Raw genomic sequence first — 21,208 nt, forward strand, 5'->3', positions numbered from 1 at the left:
CACTGGACATAAAGAGACAGGCCCTTCTCGACAGAGCTTACAATCTAATTAGGACAGATAAAGAGTACAAATAAGAGTTAAGGGAATTACTAAAGTGGGAATGATAAAATATGGGTACTGAACAAGTGAGTAAGGGTTAGGAGTTAAAAGCAGCATCAGACTATTGTTGTCTTATGTCTAAGCTTACAGCTAAAAAGCGTGGACACCTTTTGCAGTTTTCTAATGTATGGACACTCTATATGAGATGGCGGGATATTTCTGCATGATGGGTTTTTTTTAAGCATAATAGTTATGTTTTATTGAGTCACCATACTTGAAATTCTTGTTTTGTTATTTCAGTTGGGTTAGGAACTGGGGAGGGTCTTTACTAGGGGTAAGGGACTTATGATATTATAAAAACTGCAAACATGTATTATTGCTTTCTGTATACATTTATGTGTTTATTGGCAATAAAAGAGAATTGAAAAAAAAAAGGAGTTAAAAGCAGCATCAAAAAAGTGAGCTTTTAGCCTAGATTTGAAGACAGCTAGAGATGGAGCTTGACGTACCGTTTCAAGAAGTCTATTCCAGTCATATGGTGCAGTAAGATAAAAGGAACAGAGTATGTTGTTAGCGTTGGAGGAGAAGGGTGCAGATAAGAGAGATTTATCAAATGAACGGAATTCCCGGGGAGGAGTGTAGGGAGAGAAGAGTGGAGAGGTACTGAGGAGCTGCAGAGTGAATGCACTTGTAAGTCAGTAAGAGGAGTTTGAACTGTATGTGGAAGTGGATAGGGAGCCAGTGAAGTGACTTGAGGAGAGGGCTAAAATGAGCATAGCGATACTGGCGGAATATAAGTCGTGCAGCAGAATTTTGAATAAATTGAAGAGGAGAGAGATGGCTAAGTGGGAGACCTATGAGAAGCAAGTTGCAGTAGTCTAAGCGAGAGGTGATAAGAGTGTGGAAAAGGGTTCTGGTAGTGTGCTGAGAAAGGAAAGGATGAATTTTGGTGGTGTTATAGAGAAACAACAGGTTTTAGAGGAGAGAGAGGAGTTGAAGATGACCCCAAGGTTATGATGAGACAGAGAGGATGAGAGTGTTATCCACAGAAATAGAGATTGGGGGAAAGATAAGAAACTCAGTCTTGGTCATGTTTAGTTTCAGATGTCAGTGAAACATCCAGGCAGCAAAGTCAGACAGGCAGGCTGATATTTTGGCCTGGATTCCTGCTGAGATTTCTGGTGTGGAAAGGTAGATCTGGGAGTCATCAGTGTAAAGGTGATACTGAAAACCATGGGATGAGATCAGAGTACCAAGGGAAGAAGTATAGATGGAGAAAAGAAGAGGTCCCAGGACAGATCTCTGAGGTACACCAACTGATAGTGGGATAGAAGTGGGGTAGGATCCACCAGAGTATACACTAAAAGTACGATGGGAGAGATAAGAAGAAAACCAGGAAGGAACAGAGCCCTGAAATCCAAGTGAGGACAGCGTATCTAGGAGTAGGCAGTAATCAACAGTGTCAAAAGCAGCAGACATATCGAGAAGGATGAGGATAGAATAGAGACCTTTGGATCTGGCCAGGAACAGGTCATTGGAGACTTCAGCAAGTGCTGTTTCATTTGAATGGAGAGGGAGAAATCCAGATTGAAGTGGATCAAGAAGAGCTTGATATGCAAGAAAGTCAAGACAATGGTGGCGAACAGCATGTTAAAGTATCTTGGATAGGAAAGGAAGGAGGGAGATGGGGCAGTAGTTGGAAGGACAGGTAAAGGTTTTTTTAAAACATGGTGTGACTGCGGCATGTTTGAAGGCATCAGGAACAGTCACAGTGGAAAGTGAAAGATTGACGATATGACAGATAAAGGGATGAAAGTAGTAAGTAGGTGGGTGGGAATAGGATCAGAGGAACAGGTAGGTAGTTTTTGAGGAGTAAAGAAATGTGCAGTTCCTCTTCAGTGATTTCAGAAAAGGAAGCAGGGGTTAGAGGGTTGAGAGAATGGACTAAGGGAAGGAGAGGTGGAAGTGACCTGGTTGAGGAATTCAAGTTTAATCTTGTGAACCTTATCATAAAAGTACTCAGCCAGAGTCTGGGGAGAAAGTGAAAGGGGGAGTGTGGAGGTGAGGCACTTTGAGGAGAGAGTTCAGTGTGGCAAAGAGACTTCTGAGGGTTTCAGCCAAGATAATTGTCAACTAGATTAGTAGTCCTGTTTGGCAAGTAAAAGAGCAGACTGGAAGGAGGTCAGCAAGAATTTGAAATGTATGAAGTCAGCATGGGCATGGGATTTCAGTCAAAGGCGTTCGGCAGAGTGGGCACAGGAACGTAGGTAGTGGATTCTAGAGGTCAGCCAAGGCTTGGGTTTGGTATGCCTTACAGAACAGGGAATAGGAGGAGCGAGAGTATCCAGAGCAGAGGAGAGAATAGTATTATAGGGAGAGACAGCATTGACAGACCTGAATAACATAGTGGTTGAGAAGGGATTTGAAACCATGGAGGACAGAGTAGAAGGGTCAGTAGCCTGAAGATTCCTAAATGTATTGGTTGAGATTGGATGGGACTGGGGGGGAGGGTGTTTAAGTGTGAAAGTTATCAGATGATGGCCAGAGAGGGGAAGAGCTGAGGCACAGAAACTAGAGAGTGAGCAGTTAGAGAAGAAGATAAGATCAAGACAGTGACCATTCTGGTGAGTTGGGGGTAGTGGAGCAGTTTGAAGATTGAAAGAGGATGTTAAAGCAAGAAACTGAGAAGCATAAGAGTCAGAGGGATCATTAGCATGAATGTTAAAATCCCCAAGAATGAGGAAAGGAGATGAAGGTTCAAGAAAGAAGGAAGCCAGGCGTCAAAGTCAGTGAGAGATGAAGAAAGGGACTTATCAGGGGGTCGATAAATGACTGCTACTTGGAGAGGCAGAGGAGTGAATAGACAGATGGAGCGAACTTCGAAGGAAGAAAAGTAGTGAGACTGAGGTGGGAGAAGAGGTTAAAAATCTACAGGAGGGTGAAAGTAGTAGCCTGACACCACCTCCATGGCCAACCGGGTGAGGAGTATGGGAGAAAAGATAACCTCCATGCACAGGGCCTGACTGAAGCAGAGTCTTCAGGGCAAAGCCAAGTTTCAGTTAGGGCAAGCAGATGGTGTGTACGAGATATACAGATGTCGTGGATGTATGAAAGTTTGTTGTAGACAGAGCTGTCATTCCACAGAGCACATGACAAAGGCAGGGAAGAGAGGAACAGAAATTAAATTGGAGAAATCACGGTGTGACCTGCACGATTCGGATGAGAACTGATGTGGAGGACCAGGATTGGGATTGATGTCCCCAGCAGAGATTCCTTATTCCTTGGGAATAGTCTGAGGATGTTCTCTCAACTGACAAGTCACAGGAGGATTCCATCATTTTCAATTGTTAATCCTCAAAAGTCCCCTTTGACCCTGGAAGATTATTTTTTTTTTAATGAACAAGTTTCTGATTTCTTGTACGCCTTGATGAGTCTTCTGTATGGAGTACATTTCATCTCATTTGTAGTAATTTTCATCACATACAAATTTCATACTTTATCATTTTAAATTATCTTTAACATTTGTAATTGCTTCTCTGATTCAGTCATATATTTAGAAAGTAAATACCTTTCATCCCTAGATTCTCCAGATTAACATTTTAATGCCAGATTCAGTGTTCTCAGAGACTCCTTTTAGTGTGCTCCACTGGAGGATCATATTCCATTTTTGCACAAAAACACTATCTTCCTTATCCTCCTCACCAGGCCAGTCCAGAACCAATGGGTTGTGCTTACCAACCAGCAAATGGAGTCAGAGATTTATCACTTGTGAGATCTGCTTTCTGCATGGCACTGCACAGCCCCAGCTCAACAGTATTTCTCTATCTCCTATAGATGATGATAGGCTTGCGGTGCAGTGATCTTTATCTTGTCTTGTGTGGCTTGCTCCCGAGTTAGTTGGAGAAATTGGTGACTAAGTGTGGAGGACAGGGAATAATCCAGAATCCAAAGGAACCACAAGTAGGCATACTAGGAAGAGTCTGGGTTCCTCTTTCCCTCTTCCCTTGTTTGGCTAATAGGCCAGGGGTTTCTGCTACTTCCTCCTTCTCCCTCCCTCTGTTGGATCCAAACAGAAAAAAGGAACAGGAAGGACTGCAAAAGGAAGATACTCGAGCTGGTGAACAACAGCTGATGCCCGGGGGGAGGGGGGAGTCTGCCAGCAGCTCGAGGAAGCTTGGGCAGGCACCTGGCATGTTCTTTTCGGAACTTTGGCGTGTCAGAAGTGGCACACAAGCTTGAAGTGTGTCTTTGTACAGAATGCATGGGACTACCATCTATGTTGGCTCCTACCTCTTCAATTTCTTTAACAACAGTTTCTCCAGCACCTGTGCTGGAAAGAGGGTTGGTGGATTCTCTGTTGTCCCTTGGAGGGGGGGGGGGGGTCTTTGGAATACCAGGAGACAGCTTGAGGTTCCTGGGAGCAGGGTAACCATTTCCCATGAAGTTCATTTTATTTAAGGAAGGTTAGGGTGCACCACAAAATCAGAAAAAGCAGTTTAGGACTAGGGATTCAGGGGAACACAGGTAGTCCAAAAGACTGAGGATGAAAGACTGGGGTTCCAATCTGTAGTCTGTGGTGCCATTGGTGCATGGCAGTGCTTCCAGTATGGTAGGTAGAGAGCCCTCACTGTTCCCCCCCCCCCCCAAAGGAAGGAGAGCGCCCATTTGGGGAAGGTGATGATTGTAAGGTAGTATACCTCTTTTGCAAGGGAGGGACTATTGTCCACCATTGCTTAGGCCTTTGAGACATTGAGCATGTTGGAAACCTCAATCCAGGAGCCTGCCTCAGTAAGAGACCCTAAGCTAGAGGAGATTAGAAAGCCTCCTAAAGCTCAAAAGTATATTCATTTTAGCTAGGCCAAATGGAAAGAAAAGTACAGCCCACTTCTTTTCTCTGTTTTTAAATTGCTGTTTGAGAAAAATTAGCTCTGGTGGTGTAAAAGTATTTTCAAATGAACAAACTCATAAATGGGCTGTTTAATTAGTTGTGCTGTGCCATTGTGAGGAAACAGGGTATTTGCATTAGGGCTGTACCGAATATTGGATTCGATTTGGCCCGAAATAGTGATTTAAATAAGAATATAAATAATCCAAGGCTAAATCCTGCTGAAATAAACAGTAGATCTCTGATTTCACATTGTTTCTTTCTTTCTTTCTTGTTTTTTTTTTTGTTTGGATTTGCTCACACCTTTATTGGTAGTAGCTCAAGGTGAGTTACAGTCAGGTACACTGGGTATTTCTGTTACTCTATTATGTTAAAGCTCAATGCCCATTATTCGTGTTTGGCCGAATAGTAAAATATGCTATTCGGTACATTTTGTCCATTGTTTGATTAAAGTTTATTTGTTCTTGTGAAAACAATAAAGCCTATTTGCTTGTAAATGTTAAGCTTGCCAGCAGGTGGCAGCATGATAATGCTGTACTCTAGTTACTGCCCTTCAGAGATGGAAGTGGTTTATGCTTGTGTTTCTGAGGCAGTGAAGTCAAGAAAGTGAAAAACAATAGTTAAGAACAGTTTATTTTTTATTTGTTACATTTGTATCCCACATTTCCCCACCTATTTGTAGGCTCAATGTGGCTTACATAGTACCGGAGAGGCCTTTGCAGGCTCCCTTGGTGTGGAGATCTTGAGAGGCAGGAAATAGCTGGCAGAAATAAACTTGCCAGAATAACATAATAGCAACTTGAATCTGTCCCTCAAGAGACATCCAGGGATAAGGGGCTGTGAAGTTGTCAGAATCTCAGAATGAATCTTTAAAAGATACAGATTTAACTTTGGAGACAGGTTAATGTGAAGACCAGTTGTTTTAGTGTGGAATCCTTTTTGCTTTGCTTACCTGTTGTACCTTTTAGTCTTTTGGGGTTCATTGTTCACTTTATTATTTGATAAATTTTGTTGTGTATGAGTTCTATGTTCTGTGAGACTGATTAGAATTCCAGATAGGTGAGCCATAATAAAATCTCACTGATTTTAATGTGAAAGGTCTGGGTTTATTACTGCATATATGTAGATGACATTCATTTTATTTTTCCTCTGGCTTTTCCTGTTTCTGCCCCTACAGGTAACATAGTAAATGATGGCAGATAAAGACCTGAATGGTCCATCCAGTCTGCCCAACAAAGTAAACTCATTTTACATGGTATGTGATACTTTATATGTATACCTGAGTTTGATTTGTCCTTGCTAATCTCAGGGCACAGACCATAGAAGTCTACCCAGCACCCCATATCTATTCAGTTACGATCAGGGTGTAGATCGTAGAAGTCTGCCCAGCACTGGTTTTGCTTCCCTGTGATCTCCTGTCAGGTATGCAGCTTGGCATTTCTCCTGGACTCAGCTTTGAGGTTTAGATCTCATTAGGGTTGATGAGTCTAGGCAGTCCTTTCGCTACATCCCTATTTTTTCACCAGGCAGACAACACAGCTCCCTGGACATCATGTCTGGTCAGCAAATGTGTGCCTCAGTACTCCGCAGAAGAGAATCACCGACCACTACCTTTTGCTTCTTATTGGCCAGTGATCCGGCGGCCTTGGGATTTTTGATGGTTGTTTCCTCCTTTTCCCAAAATGTTTTCATCTCTTCTACATCAAGGGCTGTGAACGGATTTTTCAGTTCAATAGAAGATAGAATTGGGGGGTTAATTTTGCACAATTTGGTTACCTGTGTCCAGATATCCTTTTTCTACACAAAATCTTCTCTCTGCTGGTGATCCTCATTGTCTTCGGGATGATGTTCTGCTTGTTACAGTTGCTTCTTAGTTTTACTGCCACCTCTCTTAGTTCATGTACTTCTTTCATGAGGGATTCAATGTGCATGCATCTATCGCATGAAACCAGAATGTTGTCTTTGGGCCAAGCATTCAGTCTGGACAGAGGCAGGAGCTGTAATGAGAGCCTCGGCTTTTAGGGCACAACATTTCTTTGCCATACTACAATTATAGGAGCTATTTATACCTGTGGATACAAGAAGTGAAGAGGTCTACCAAAGACCCAACCCTGTTTTTTTTCCTTCATCTGTTCAGTAAGTTACTGGAAGCAGGTAGTTTAATTGTTAACTCTATAGAAAATAGAAAAGAGTATGACTTCTTGCCCCCCTTTTGAAGTGGGCAAAAGTAAGTAGTAAGTTTAGACTAAGCGAAGGTAAATTGATATCCTTCTATTAAGGTATACAGAGAGTAACGAACCTGTGTTTATGTTAAAAAGAGATATTTTTATTCTAAAATAGGAGGGGCACCTGGTACAAAGCAGAAAGTTGGAGAGCTACTGCAATCAGAGATGATTGTGGAGAGGCTGAGTTTTTTTGCAAGAACGGTGGCGCTGGTAACCTCCTTCAAATAGTCTGTCTAGGTTTTGACCTTCATTGGCGTCAAAGACCACCAAATTGCCCACTGAGGGTGTCTCATTGTAGCTCTCATCACAAGGAGATACTTGCAGAGAAACTCTCCCACCTTGTAAAGGCCTACGCTGTCGAGCCTGTTCCACATGGTGAACAAGGGAAGGAATTCTATTCCAGGTACCTTCTTGTGCTAGAGAAGATAGGGGGGGATGCATCCCATCCTAGACCCAAGGGCCCTGAACAAATTCATTGTCAAAGAAAAGTTCAGAATGGTTTTCCTGGGCACCCTTCTCCTCATAATTCTGGAAAAAGATTGGCTATGCTCTCTGGACTTAAAGGCTGCCTATACTCACATCTTGATATTTCCAGGTCATAGGAAGTATCTCAGATTTCGGGTGGGAACACGTCACTTTCAGTACTGCATGTTGCCTTTTCGCCTAGCATCAGCTCCCAGGGTTTTCACCAGGTATCTAGTGGTAATCGCAGTGTTGCTACGCAGACTGGGAGTCCATGTGTTTCCCAACCTGGACGATTGGCTGGTGAAGAGCACATTGAATGAAGGTGCTCAGGAGTCCATTAGGAGAACTATTCAGGTGCTAGAGCTACTAGGGTTCATTTAAAACTGTCCCAAATTCCATCTGCTCCCTGTTCAACAATTGGAGTTTATTGGAGCCCTGCTAGACACACTGTACCGAGTCTTTCTCTCTGTACCGAGGGTGGACGCTCTAGTCGCACTCACCACTTGGGTTTGAGGCAGCCTTCAGATCACAGCTCGGCAGATGTTGAGGTTACTGGGCCACATGGCCTCCTAGGTGCATGTCGCACGCATGGGACGTCTTCACATAATTGCCCTGTGGACCCTAGCTTCCCAGTGTTCTCAGGCCTCTGGGAACCTAGCGGATGTCATCTGGGTAACACCGAAGTTGGTTCAATCCCTCCTCTGGTGGATGATTTAATCCAATTTGACCATGGGACTTCCTTTTCAAATTCTTTAGTCCCAGAAAGTGCTAATGACGGATGCATCCTGCCTGGGGTGGGGAGCTCACTTGGATGAGCTTCACACTTAAGAGTGCTTGGTCAGCTTAGGAAACAGATCTGAAGATCAACCTTCTGAAGCTACGGTCAATTTGGAGTGCTCTAAAGGCTGTCAGAGATTGATTGATCAACCAGATTGTACTCATTCAAATGGACAATCAAGTTGCAATGTATTACACCAACAAGCAGGATGATACCAGATCATACCCTCTGTGTTAGGGGACCATCCAGAACAAGATAGTGCTCAAAGCCATCTACCTGGTGGGCAAATCAAACATCCTGTTTGACAAACTGAGCAGGGTCATGCAACCGCACAAGTGGTCACTTTGCATGGGCGGTGCTTGTGAGATCTTCTGAGTGTGGGGCATCCCCTTGGTGGATTTCTTTGCCACTCTGTACAATCACAAAGTCCCTCGGTGCTATTCAGTGATCAGGGCATATTACAGATTAGTGTCTGATGCTTTCCTCCATTGGGGGAACAGCAGGTATGCATATCTTCCCATCCTTCTTTTGGGGAAAACTTTGCTGAGCAAGACCACAAACCGTGATCCTGATTGCTACTTATTTGCCCAGGTAGATCTGGTTCCCTCTTCTGGAGACCCTTGGAGATTGGAGTGTTTTCCAACCCTCATAATGCAGAACAAGGTATCTCTTCTTCATGCCAGCCTCCAGTTCCTGGCTCTCACAGCCTGGCTGTTAAGAGCTTAGAATTTGCTTCCTTGCATCTTCCTGAGGTTGTCATTCTTTCAAATGGAGGAGGTTTGCCATCTGATGTGAGGGCAAGGCTCTAGATCCTCTTTCTTGCCCTACACATATCCTGCTTGACTACCTTCTATACCTCTCCGAATCTGGTCTTAAGACCAACTCCATGAGGATTCACTTCGGTACAGTAGTGCTTATCATTACCATGTGGAAGATAAGCTCATCTCTCAACAGACTCTAGTTGTTTGCTTCATGAGAGGTTTGCTGTTGACAAAGCCTCCTGTCAAACCTCTACCTGTTTCATGGGTCCTCAATGTCAGCCTCACCCAGCTGATGAAGACTCCCTTTGAGTTACTTGATTCCTGTCATTTGAAGTATCTCTCCAGTATCTCTCCACACTCGTCCTTCCCTACACCCCTTCCCGTGCACTCCGTTCCCTGGATAAATCCTTCTTATCTGTTCCCTTCTCCGCTACTGCCAACTCCAGACTTCGCTCCTTCTGTCTTGCTGCGCCCTATGCCTGGAATAGACTTCCTGAGCCCCTACGTCTTGCCCCATCCTTGACCATCTTTAAATCTAGATTGAAAGCCCACCTCTTTAACATTGCTTTTGACTTGTAACCACTTGTATCCACTCGCCTCCACCTACCCCCCTCTCCTTTTTCCTCTACACATTAATTGATTTGTTTGCTTTATTTTTTGTCTACTAGATTGTAAGCTCTTTGAGCAGGGACTGTCTTCTATGTTTGTGCAGCGCTGCGTACGCTTTGTAGCGCTATAGAAATGCTAAGTAGTAGTGGTAGACGTACATGACTTGGAAGGTCTTGTTTTTGGTGGCTGTTTATTCAGCTTGCAGGGACAGTGAGCTTCATCACAAAAGAGTAGTTCTCCACACGCACCCTAGGTTTCTATCTAAGGTTATGTTGGCGTTCCATCTAAACTAGTCTGTCATTCTTCCAACAAAACCTCTTGCTCATCCTGGCGAAAGCGCACTGCACACCTTGGACTGCAAACGAGCATTGGCCTTTTACTTGGAGCAGACTAGGCCCTACAGACAATCCACCCAGCTTTTTGTTTCTTTTGATCCCAACAGGATGAGGGTCGCCACCGGGAAATACACAATCTCTAATTGGCCAGCAGATTGCATTTTTTTCACTTACGCCCAGGCTGGTCAGACTCTTGAGGGTCATGCAAACCTCATAATGTCAGAGCCATGGTTGCCTTGGTAGCCCACTTGAGATTAGCCTCTATTGAAGAGATTTGCAGGGCTGCAACATGGTCTTTGGTCCACAACCACATCTCACTATTGCCTTGAGCAAGATACCCAATGCAATAGTTGGTTTGGACAGACTGTTCTGCAGAATTTGTGTGCAATCTACAATCCAGCTCCACCCTCCTAAGTCCATCTTGTTCTGTTCCAGGCTGCACTCTCACATAGTATGTATATAGTTTCAGGTTAATTAATAGTTTGAACTCGGCGTTGCGCGTTCCAATTGTCCTACAGTTCTTGTTTTTGGTGGGCCTTGTAGCTAGGGATTCCCACATGTGAGAATAACATGACCTGCTTGTCCTCAGAGAACGCAAAGATACTTGCCTGTAGCAGGTGTTCTCTGAGGACAGCAGGCCTTTAATTCTCACATACCCTCCCACCTGCCCTTGGAGTTGTCTCTTGAATCAATAGGTATTTTACTGTACTGATGGTCCTGCACTATCTCGGCGAGTGGAAAGGCACTCATGCATGTGCAATGGGGATACTGTTGTATGTTTTTAAAGCTATACTATGCTGTAAAAGCGTTCCACACCTGCAACATGGATGATCTCGCCCACATGTGAGAATCAATGACCTGCTGTCCTCGGAGAATGCCTGTCACAGGTAAGTATCTTCACTTTACTAGAAATTGCTAGCTATCTTACATTGTAATCCACACTGATCTGGTTTGGTTTGTAGCAGAACAATACAGTATAATACAATTATAGCTTATAGACCACTCATACCATAAATAGTTCAGCGCTGGTTACAAAAAGATAAAGGGAGCTCTGAAGCCCAAATTTACATAGTTATAATTGATAAAGCTTATAAAAAGTTAAAAATTGGAAAATAGACAAGTTTTAAATAATTTGTGAAAACTACCATAATTAGTTTCCCAGCGAGTGAATGATGGTAATTGATTCCACTATTTTGCAGCTTGATTCATAAATCCTAATGAAAGTATAATCGTCTAACACCTCCCCAGAGTAGAGGGAAATTGAAGCAGTTTTAATTGTAATTTTTAGGTAGAGGACCTCCATAGCTGAACAAAACCCATGTAAGTGTAAGGTTAATAAACCCTTATGGACTAAGTCAGAGGTTGAGCAGAGGACATTAATGGAGTGTTATTGTGGAAGCTCTGTATGCCAGAAACCCTGAATAGTGTTTTTCAAGTTCTGTTGAAAATGTCTTTGCCTTTTCTGAATATTTAGTATGTGGCAGATACTGTTTGGAATGATAGTGGGTACTATGACTTAGGTCTTGTATCACTTTGATAAGGGGAAAAGCAAGCAGCTTGCCAATAACATTTTAGGTAATCTTATTGGAATGGATGGAAATATAAAATCCAAATTTTTGTCATAGCAGGGCCTCATTAGGAAGTTGAATTTTGATAAGAAATGTAAATCTCTTTCCTCTGATTTTTAAGACTGGGAAAATTAAAACCAAAGCTTCAATTCAAGAATTAAGCAGGTTATGACATTTAAAAAAAATATCATCCCATTTTCTTCTCGGGGATTTTCATGGACGAGTCACCAAGCAGTTGCTTTGGTTTTCTTTACTAATTTATTTTTCAAAACCAGAAATGGAGGAAATTTGCATTTTCTATCGCCGTCTTTTTTGAAGTAAATGCAGTATATAAAGCCTTAAATAACAATCTGCCTGCCGTAATTTCTGTTTTGCAGAGAATAAAAGGCACTGCTTCCCCTAGTTTTTTTTTTGTTTCTGGAGGAGTAATTCACCTTAGTCATGAACAATTTTATGGAAAAGTGTATCCATCTTTTTGCAGATGGTTTGACAGTTGTCTCAATCAATTCTTTTCTTTCCACCACTTTGTGCTAAGGCCCAGGAAAAACAGTATGTCTGAGAAAAATGTGAGTTATTTGACAACACATTGTGATGGGTTGGGTCTGTATGTTTTGGAATTTGATATTTATCCCAGTTGTACATTCCTCTGTCTAGGCTAATTAATGCCATTGTAAATAAAACACATCTGTAGATAGAAGCTATGATCATGGAAGCTCATGTATGTTGTCTTTGGATAATTCTCATGTTGTTCAAAATATTGTCACAACCTTCGGAGATTGAATTAAAGCAATTAATTATTCTATGCTTACATGGTGGTAGAAAAACTTTGTTAAATAAGGGATGCAAAATAAGACCAAGAATAGTATATTCCTTGTCATCAACAGCAGATGAATCCATTAACTGATGGGTTGTATCCGCCTACCAGCAGGTGGAGATAGAGAACACTGAAAGCACATGGTGTTCCTGGACACCTAACCCCCTCTGCCTTCAGTATATCTCTATCTCCCAGCAGGTGTGAACGTCGCTTTCTCAGCTCCTGGATTTCTGCCTGGGGTGGCTCCTGTGCTTTGCCAGTAGAGCAGGGGGTGTTGTGGCTGGTGGTGCCCACTTTAAAGGCACACTTGGTTTTCCCTGTCCCTGCCTTACCCCATTCCCCCTCCTCCCGGAGTTCCTCTATGGCTGCCTGCCTCTAACTTTCCTCACAGTAAAAAAAAAAAAAATCTGAGGCTTTCTCCAGAGCTCCTGGTTTGGTGCAGCTTGACCGAAGCTCGTTTGACTTGGTCTCCTGAGGTGCGAGTGGTGCCCAGCTCCTCTGGGGAGGTTCCCTCTGAAAGTGCTCTGTGTGGGGTAAGTTTTGTTTTCTATATTTGATGGCTGCTGAAGGCACTGCTCCCACTGTGGGAAACGCAGATCAGCAGCTGGGCTTTGCACCACATGCTGCCTAGATGCTAATGCTAGCACGAGCATGGTGGGCGGCGATTCTTCCCGCCTGATGCAGTTGGCAGCGGGCGCCATCTTGGAGGCGCCATGTGACTCGACCCTCGCGGTTGCGGAGGGGTCTGAGTGCAGGGGGACGCCTCGTTTCGAGGTTTCTAGAGGAGCTATTGCCTCCGCTTCCCCCAATGAGGGGGTGGATGTACAGAGTCAGTTTTTCTCCCCTGAATTTGTGCTGCTGATGCATAAGGCTTTTATGTTAAAAAGAGCACTGCCTGAGGCTCCTGACAATTCATTTCAGACTGGATTGCCTCCAGTTCTTGATTATCCAGCGTCTGCTGGAGACTTTATTTTTTCCCCCGAGCTTTTGGCTGACGCTAAGCGTACATAAGTACATAAGTAATGCCACACTGGAAAAAGACCAAGGGTCCATCGAGCCCAGCATCCTGTCCACGACAGCGGCCAATCCAGATGAGTGAATATCCCGTCTGAGGGGGACTCTTCACTCTGTTCTCTCTCGTGGTCTAGTTTCGGGGAGTCTGAGGGGTCTGGCAGGCCCTCACGGACTGATGATCCAGACGAAGGTGGCTGCTTGCCACAGGAGTTTGATGACCCTAAAGCGGTTCAGATTTTCCACCGCGACGAGCTGCCAGCTCTCATTTCTGATGCCTTACAGGCCCATTGTATTGAAGAGCCTGACGAGGGCGCTGCCGCTTCTATTAATCCTAGGATGGCTAGTACTAAGAAGCCTTCTTGGGCTTTTCCCGTGCATGCTTCCATCCAAGAGCTTATTTCAGCTCAATGATCTGACCCTGATGGTCCTTTGAAGGTTGCCAGGGCTATGTGTCACCTTTACCCTTTGAGTGAAAGTCAGTTGGCCGTCTTTGGGATGCCTAAAGTGGATGTGTTAGTCACGGCTGTGACTAAAAAGACTCCCGGTGGAGGGAGGGGTCGCTTTGAAAGATATGCAGGACCGGCGGCTGGAATCCGCACTGAAGCGGTCCTTTGAAATCTCGGGCCTTTCCTTATGGGCAGCTATTTGCAGTTCCTCTGCAGCCCGGGCCTGCCTTTTCTGGTTGCAGCAGGCGGTTGAGCAGCCCGCCGATGGAGCGGGTTCCCTTGCTGAGGTCGGCCCGCTTATGGAGTCTGCCCTGTCTTTTTTTGCTGATGCCTTTTATGACCTGGTCAGAGCTTCGGCTAAGCAGATGTCGGTGGCGGTTGCTGCCTGCCGCCTTCTTTGGCTCTGGCATTGGGCGGCTGGCATGGCCTCCAAAGAAGGCTGGTGAGGTTACCCTTTCGGGGCCTTCTTTTATTTGGGGAGGATTTGGAGAAGATTATTAAGGACCTAGGGGACTCTAAGCCCCAATGGTTGCCTGAGGATAGGCCGAGGCCTTCTTCCAAAAGTCCTTCTTTTCCCTCCTCTTCCAGGGTTTGGTCAATGTACCCGTTTCCAGCAAAGGAACTCCTTTCGTTCGGACAAACGCGCTGCGGCGTCCGGGCAACGTCCAGGAGTTCAGGGCAGTCCTCCACAATGATGGGGCGCCGGTCCACTCGTTGGTTCCCGCAGTAGGGGGTCGTCTCACCCTTTTTCTCGAGGAGTGGACCAAGATTATTTCGAATCAGTGGGTCCTGGACCTGATCAGAGAAGGTTACCGACTAGAATTCGCTGCCCCGGTGGGAGACATGTTTTTGGAGTCCCGATGTGGCACTGCCATCAAGCGGGCTGCAGTAAATGAGACCTTGCAGGTGTTGCTGAAGCTCAGAGCGGCGGTTCCGGTTCCTCCCGCCGAACGCGGCTGCAGTCGCTACTCCATCTATTTTGTGGTGCCTCGAAAAGGTGGGTTGTTCAAACCTATCCTTGACTTATGCAGAGTCAACGAGGCCTTAGGAGTGTGACACTTCCACATGGAAACCCTGTGCTCCGTCATTGCAGCGGTACAGCCAGGAGAGTTTCTCACGTCTCTGGACCTCAAGGAAGCGTATTTGCATATTCCCATCTGGCCGCCACATCAGCGGTTTGTTCAGTTTTCGGTATTGAGCCAACATTTCCAGTTTCGTGCCTTGCCTTTCGGCCTTAACATAGTAACATAGTAGATGACGGCAGAAAAAGACCTGCATAGTCTATCCAGTCTGCCCAAGACAAACTCATATGTGTATACCTTACCTTGAATTTGTACCTGTCCTTTTCAGGGCACAGACCATATAAGTCTGCCCAGCAGTATTTCCCGCCTCCCAACCACCAGTCCCGCCTCCCATCACCGGCTCTGGTACAGACCGTATAAGTCTGCCCTCCCCTATCCTCGCCTCCCAACCACCACCCCCTCTTCCCCCCACCTGCTCCGCCACCCAATTTCAGCTAAGCTTCTTGCAACTGCCCCTCGGAATTTTTCCAAGGTGATGGTAGTGGTGGCTACCTTTCTCAGGCGAGAGGGTATCGGAGTTCACCCTTATCTCGACGACTGGCTTATCAGAGCGGATTCGGCAGACGAAAGCCGACTTGCCACAGCCAGAGTTGTTACAGTTCTTCTGACTCTGGGCTGGGTAGTCAGTATGCCCAAAAGTCACCTGGCCCCCTCTCAGTCTCTCGAGTATTTGGGGGTCCGGTTTGACACTGCTTCGGGGGCAATATCCTCTTCGTGGGCTGAAACGGGTGTCTTTTCTCTTCAAGAAATCTGTCGTACTGCTACCTGGGCTTCTCAGCTCTCGTTTGTGCAGCATTACAGGCTGGATGTGGCAGCGCGGCAGGATGCACATTTTGGAGCGCAAGTGCTTGCTCGCGGAGTTGCCTGTTCCCACCCTACTTAGGGAGTGCTTTGGTACATCCCATCAGTTAATGGATTCATCTGCTGTTGATGACAAGGAAGGGAAAATTAGGTTCTTACATTGATAATTTTTTTTCCTTTAGTCACAGCAGATGAATCCATGATCCCGCCCTGTCTGACTTTAGTTTTTGTACAGATGTTGCATACAGACATTGTGCCTCATTAGGAGTACTTGCAGGAGGTTGATAACATCCCTCCTTTATTTGGTTATTGCTCCGGTTCATGGGCGTTTGTTCTCTACTACTACTACTTAGCATTTCTATAGCGCTACAAGGGTTACGCAGCGCTGTACAAGTTAAAACATGGGGAAGGACAGTCCCTGCTCAAGAGAGCTTACAATCTAAAGGTAACAAGCTATGTAGTCAGTGTAGGTTGCTGAACATGGATGGAGGGCAGGGGAGAGAGAAGAGTTGCTGAGCATGGATGCAGGGGAGAGAGGAGAGTTGCTGAACATATATACAGGGGAGGGCAGGGGAGAGAGGAGAGTTCCTGAATATGGATGCAGGGGAGAGAGGAGAGTTGCTGGACATGGATGCAGGGGCGGGCAGGGGAGAGAGGAAAGTTGCTGGACATGGATGCAGGGGAGGGCAGGGGAGAGAGGAAAGTTGCTGGACATGGATGCAGGGAGGGCAAGGGAGAGAGGAGAGTTGCTGAACATGGATATGGGAGGGCAGGGAAGAGAGGAGAGTTGCTGAACATGGATGCAGGGGAGAGAGAAGAGTTGCTGAACATGGATACAGGGGAGGGCAGGGGAGAGAGGAGAGTTGCTGAACATGGATGCAGGGGAGGGTAGGGGAGAGAGGAGAGTTGCTGGAAATGGATGCAGGGGAGAGAGGAGAGTTGCTGGAAATGGATGCAGGGGAGGGCAGGGGAGAGAGGAGAGTTGCAGAACAGGGATGCAGGGGAGAGAGGAGAGTTGCAGAACATGGATACAGGAGGGGGCAGGGGAGAGAGGAGAGTTGCTGGACATGGATGCAGGGGAGGGCAGGAGAAGTACTGGACATGGATGGAGGAGAGGAAAGCCAGGAAGGAGATGCACATGGACGGAGGGGAGGGGAGAGAGGAGAAATGCTGGACATGGAGTGGAGGAAAGACAGGAAGTAGATGCACATGGAGGGGAGAGGAGACATGCTGGACATGGATGTAGGGAAGGGAGGACAGGAGGAAATGCACATGGATGGTGGGGAGAGAGGAGAAATGCTGGACATGGATGGAGGGGAGGGAAGACAGAAGGAGATGAACATGGATGGAGGGGAGAGAGGAGAAATGCTGGACATGGATGGAGGGGCAGGAAGAGAGGAAGTGAGATGCACATGGATGGAGGGGAGAGAGGAGAAATGCTGGACATGGATGGAGGGGAGGGAAGAGAGGAAGTGAGATGCACATGGATGGAGGGGAGAGAGGAGAAATGCTGGACATGGATGGAGGGGAGGAAAGAGAGGAAGTGAGATGAACATGGATGGAGGAGAGGGAAGAGAGAGGAAGGAGTTGCATATGGATGGAGGGGAGTGAAGAAAGTGGAAGGAGATGCATACTGACAGAGATGAGGGAAAGGGAAAAGAGGAGAAAAACTACACATGGATGGAGAAAATAGACGCTGGATGGAAAGAGGGAAGAGAGGGGGCAGACGCTGGATGGAGAGAGAGAGGACAGATGCTGGATGGAAAGGGAAAGAGAGGGGTCAGATGCTGGATGGAAAGGGGGAAGAGAGGGGGCAGATGCTGGAAGGAAAGGGGAAAGAGAGGGGGTAGACTCTGGATGGAAAGGGGGGAAAGTTAAAGATCGAGGAAAGAAGAAACAAGAGACTGGGACCAACACAATTAGAAACAGTTAACGGCCAGACCACAAAGGTAGGAAAAAATGAATTTTATTTTTAGTTTAGGATAAAGTAGTGTGGTAACTGTGTTAATAAATACAGAAAATGGAAGTAAGGTGATATCTTTACTGGACTAATTTTAATACATTTTTGACTAATGTTTGGAGACCAAACTCTCCTTTCTTGTGTCAGGAACAGAATACCATAACAGCAGTATACTGTCCTGACCTGAGGAAAGAGGTTTTGGCCTTTGAAAGCTAATTGAAAAATGTATTTAGTCCACTAAAATGATATATTTTCCATTTTTTGTTTTATTTGTATTTGTTAACCTATAGTATAGTGATTGAAATATGTCAGTTTTTGAAATTTGTATCTCTTTATATTTGCACAGTACAGGGGGACTGAGGGGTGGGACTGTTCAGGGAAGCAGTCCTGGTGCAGGCAGCCTATAAGTGGCGCTGCCACTGCCCATGTGAAGACTGCAGTAGACAGAATTTTAAGGTATGGGGGGGGGGGGGGGGGGGGGGGGGGGACGGGACGCACTGCCTGTAAAAAAAAAAAAAATTCAGCACCCCCAATCATTTTGAAAAGTTGGCTCCTATGGTCACAGCGGTTAGCATATCTGGGTTTAAAAAAGGTTTGGACAAGTTCCTGAAGGAAAAGTCCATAGTATGTTATTGAGATGGACATGGGGGAAGCCACTGCTTGCCCCAGGATTGGTAGCATGGAATGTTGCTACTGACTGGGTTTTTGCCAGGTACTTCTGACCTAGATTGGCAACTATTGTAAGCAGGTAACTGGGCTAGATGGAACATTGGTCTTACCCAGTGTGGCTATTCTTATGTTCTTATGTAAGCTTGTTGTTGAAATACCATACTTATGTGTTCAAGCATTTTTGATTGTCAATTTTTTTCTTTGTACAGGAAAACCTAAGTGGCAGACTGGTGGCAAATCAAAGAGAGGGATTCATGCAACGCACAAAACTTCAAAACCGGTACTTTCTAATAATTGTAATTCTGTTTTTAAACCCCAGGATACCTAGCAGCAATTAGTTGGATAAGGTGTTCTTTGCTTCTTGTGAACTCCATTTCAGAAGAAATATTTTTTTTAGCAAATTACATTATGTTAGGCCAGTTTTGGAAAGCCTTTGAGCTAGTACTCACAGGTTTTAAACTTGTGCTAATCCAATTCTTTTGGTATTTGAAATTCTTTGAGCAGCGGTCCTACAATTTGTGTGAATCCCTGGATGCAGCCATGCTTGTAATACTTACTGTCACCTAATATCCATTAACATAAGGATATAGTAGATGCCAGAAGATAATAGCCTATTCAGTCTGCCCAATAAGGTGGTTAAGGTAGTAATTGCTGCTTTGTGCAGGTTACCCCCCATGCCTTCTCAGGAAGTGGAAAAGACATTTCACTACTTTTAGAGCTAATAACTCTGTGCTTGGTTTTTATTCTTATTTGTTTTGTTTGTTTAAAACATTTCTATACTGGAAATCACAAGATTCTAGGCTATTTAGGGGTTCTCTTTTTGTCTGTCTTGAATAGATTGTAAACCAGCATAACACATGTTCCAGCAACATCATCTTCTTTATTTAAAACTAGTAAAAAAAGGCCCGTTTCTGGAGCCAATGAAACGGGCGCTAGCAAGGCTTTCCTGTGCCCCCCCCCCCCCCCCCCCACCCGTCGTCGATGTTGGTGAATTGTTCCACCTCCGCCCTCAACGTCATAACGTTTGACGCGAGGGCGGGGCCCAGAGACTGTGTTTTTCAAGGCTTCAGAGCTTCGAACATACGAACCTTGGCTTCAGTGACGTCAGAAGCCAATAGAACGTTGAGGGTGAGTTTTATATATATAGATCTTTTACTCATTGACTTTACTCTTTAAGATTGGCAGAGCATTCAACCAATACAAGCATGTACTATATAGTAAATATTTTTTATAGACTATCAGTTTCATGTGCATTTCTTCTTGAGTAACAAAAAAAAAAGCTCTTTAAAGCAGCACTATATCGTTATTGGTCATGGTTTTTATTTTAAATTAAAGTAGAAAAAGTACTTAGCTTCTGGGCAGTGGGTCCGTTGTTTCAAGCCAGTCTTAGAAGAGTAAACTCAATGAGTAAAAGACTTTAAATAAAGAAGCTGAGGTTGCTGAAACATGTGTTATGCTGGTTTTCTGTGAGTTCCCACACTGTAAGTGAAGCCCTTTAAAATTAAAATTGAATAGATTGTAAGCTCTTTCAATCAGGGATTGTTGGTGTTCGTAGTAGTAGTACTCTGTGCCTTCTGTGAAAGGGCAAACTGCAACATTACTTCCTGATCAGATGAAGTAATATTTATTTATTTATTTGCTGCATTTGTACCCCACATTTTCCCACCTATTTACAGGCTCAATATTGTTATTATGTAACCTTATGAACCACTTTGATTGTTATAGAAAGGTGGCATGTGAACCCAAATAAATAAATCCACCACTCTTTCTGTGAAAATTTCCTGATGTTGCTCCTCAGTGTATCTCCTTGGAAGGTCATGCCATGCTCCCTGTTTCGATAGAACAAAACAGAGGTGGCAATCTGCATGCATATAGTCTAAACAAAACAGGTCAGACCACTGTCTTGTAGAAAATGATTTTATTGATCAAAAGTGCCTGACGTGGCCATCTTTTGCCTTCCTAGAGACTTCGTCAGGGGCTTACATTATTAAGGTCCCAAAGGGCACTTACACCTAATAGTGAGTTGAAAAACAAACAGCAGCAGTGTCACAGTAAAATAAGCAGCAGTAACAGATCTCTGACTCGCAGAGCTCCTTCCTCCTTCTCAGTGTAAGCCCCTGACACAGCCTCTAGGAAGGCGAAACGCTACCATGTTGGGTACTTTTGATCAATAAAATTGTTTTCTACAAGACATTGGTCTGCCCTGATTTATTTGGATGCTCCCCGTCTACAGCGTTGTTTCATTTGGAAAAAAGTTTGATTCTTGTGGATTAATACCTTTTACCTATTTAAATATCTCTATTATATCTCCCTTGCCTTTCTTTCACTAAGCAAGGTGTAAGTATCTAAAGAGAACATAAGACTTGCCATATCAGGTTAGACCTAACATCCTTCTAGTCCCCATCCTGAGATTGTGTCAAATATAAGGATTGAAATTGGCCAATCAGCACTTTCTTAACTTCCGCTTACATTATTCTGAACCAGCGGGTGTTATCCCATCCCACCAGCAGAAGGAGGTAAAGAAACCTGAATTCAACCAGTGATATAAGCTGTAATCTGTGGGCTTCCCATTCTGCTGGCTGTGGCCACAAAGCGTAGTTGAGCCTACCTCCTCTACCCTCTTCAAATCCATTTGGGAGGGTCCCCTGGAGCTTTTTGGTTACAGAGCTTAGCATAGTTGGTCCGACAACACTTACAGTCAGACATAGGGCTCAGTTGGCGCCCAGTTTGGGTTCTAAGAGGCATAAAACTGAGGGG

General features: G+C 44.8%; 1 protein-coding gene across 1 annotated transcript in view; it reads left to right on the forward strand.

Moving 5' to 3' along the window:
• Positions 1-21,208, forward strand: part of SCAPER (S-phase cyclin A associated protein in the ER) — a 960,370-nt gene that overhangs the window by 22,690 nt on the left and 916,472 nt on the right. The window contains 1 exon segment of the mRNA XM_030187331.1: positions 18,661-18,731. Within this exon segment, the coding sequence (XP_030043191.1) occupies positions 18,661-18,731 (71 nt within the window).

This window comes from Microcaecilia unicolor, chromosome 1 (assembly GCF_901765095.1).
Source record: "Microcaecilia unicolor chromosome 1, aMicUni1.1, whole genome shotgun sequence".
NCBI lineage: Eukaryota > Metazoa > Chordata > Amphibia > Gymnophiona > Siphonopidae > Microcaecilia > Microcaecilia unicolor.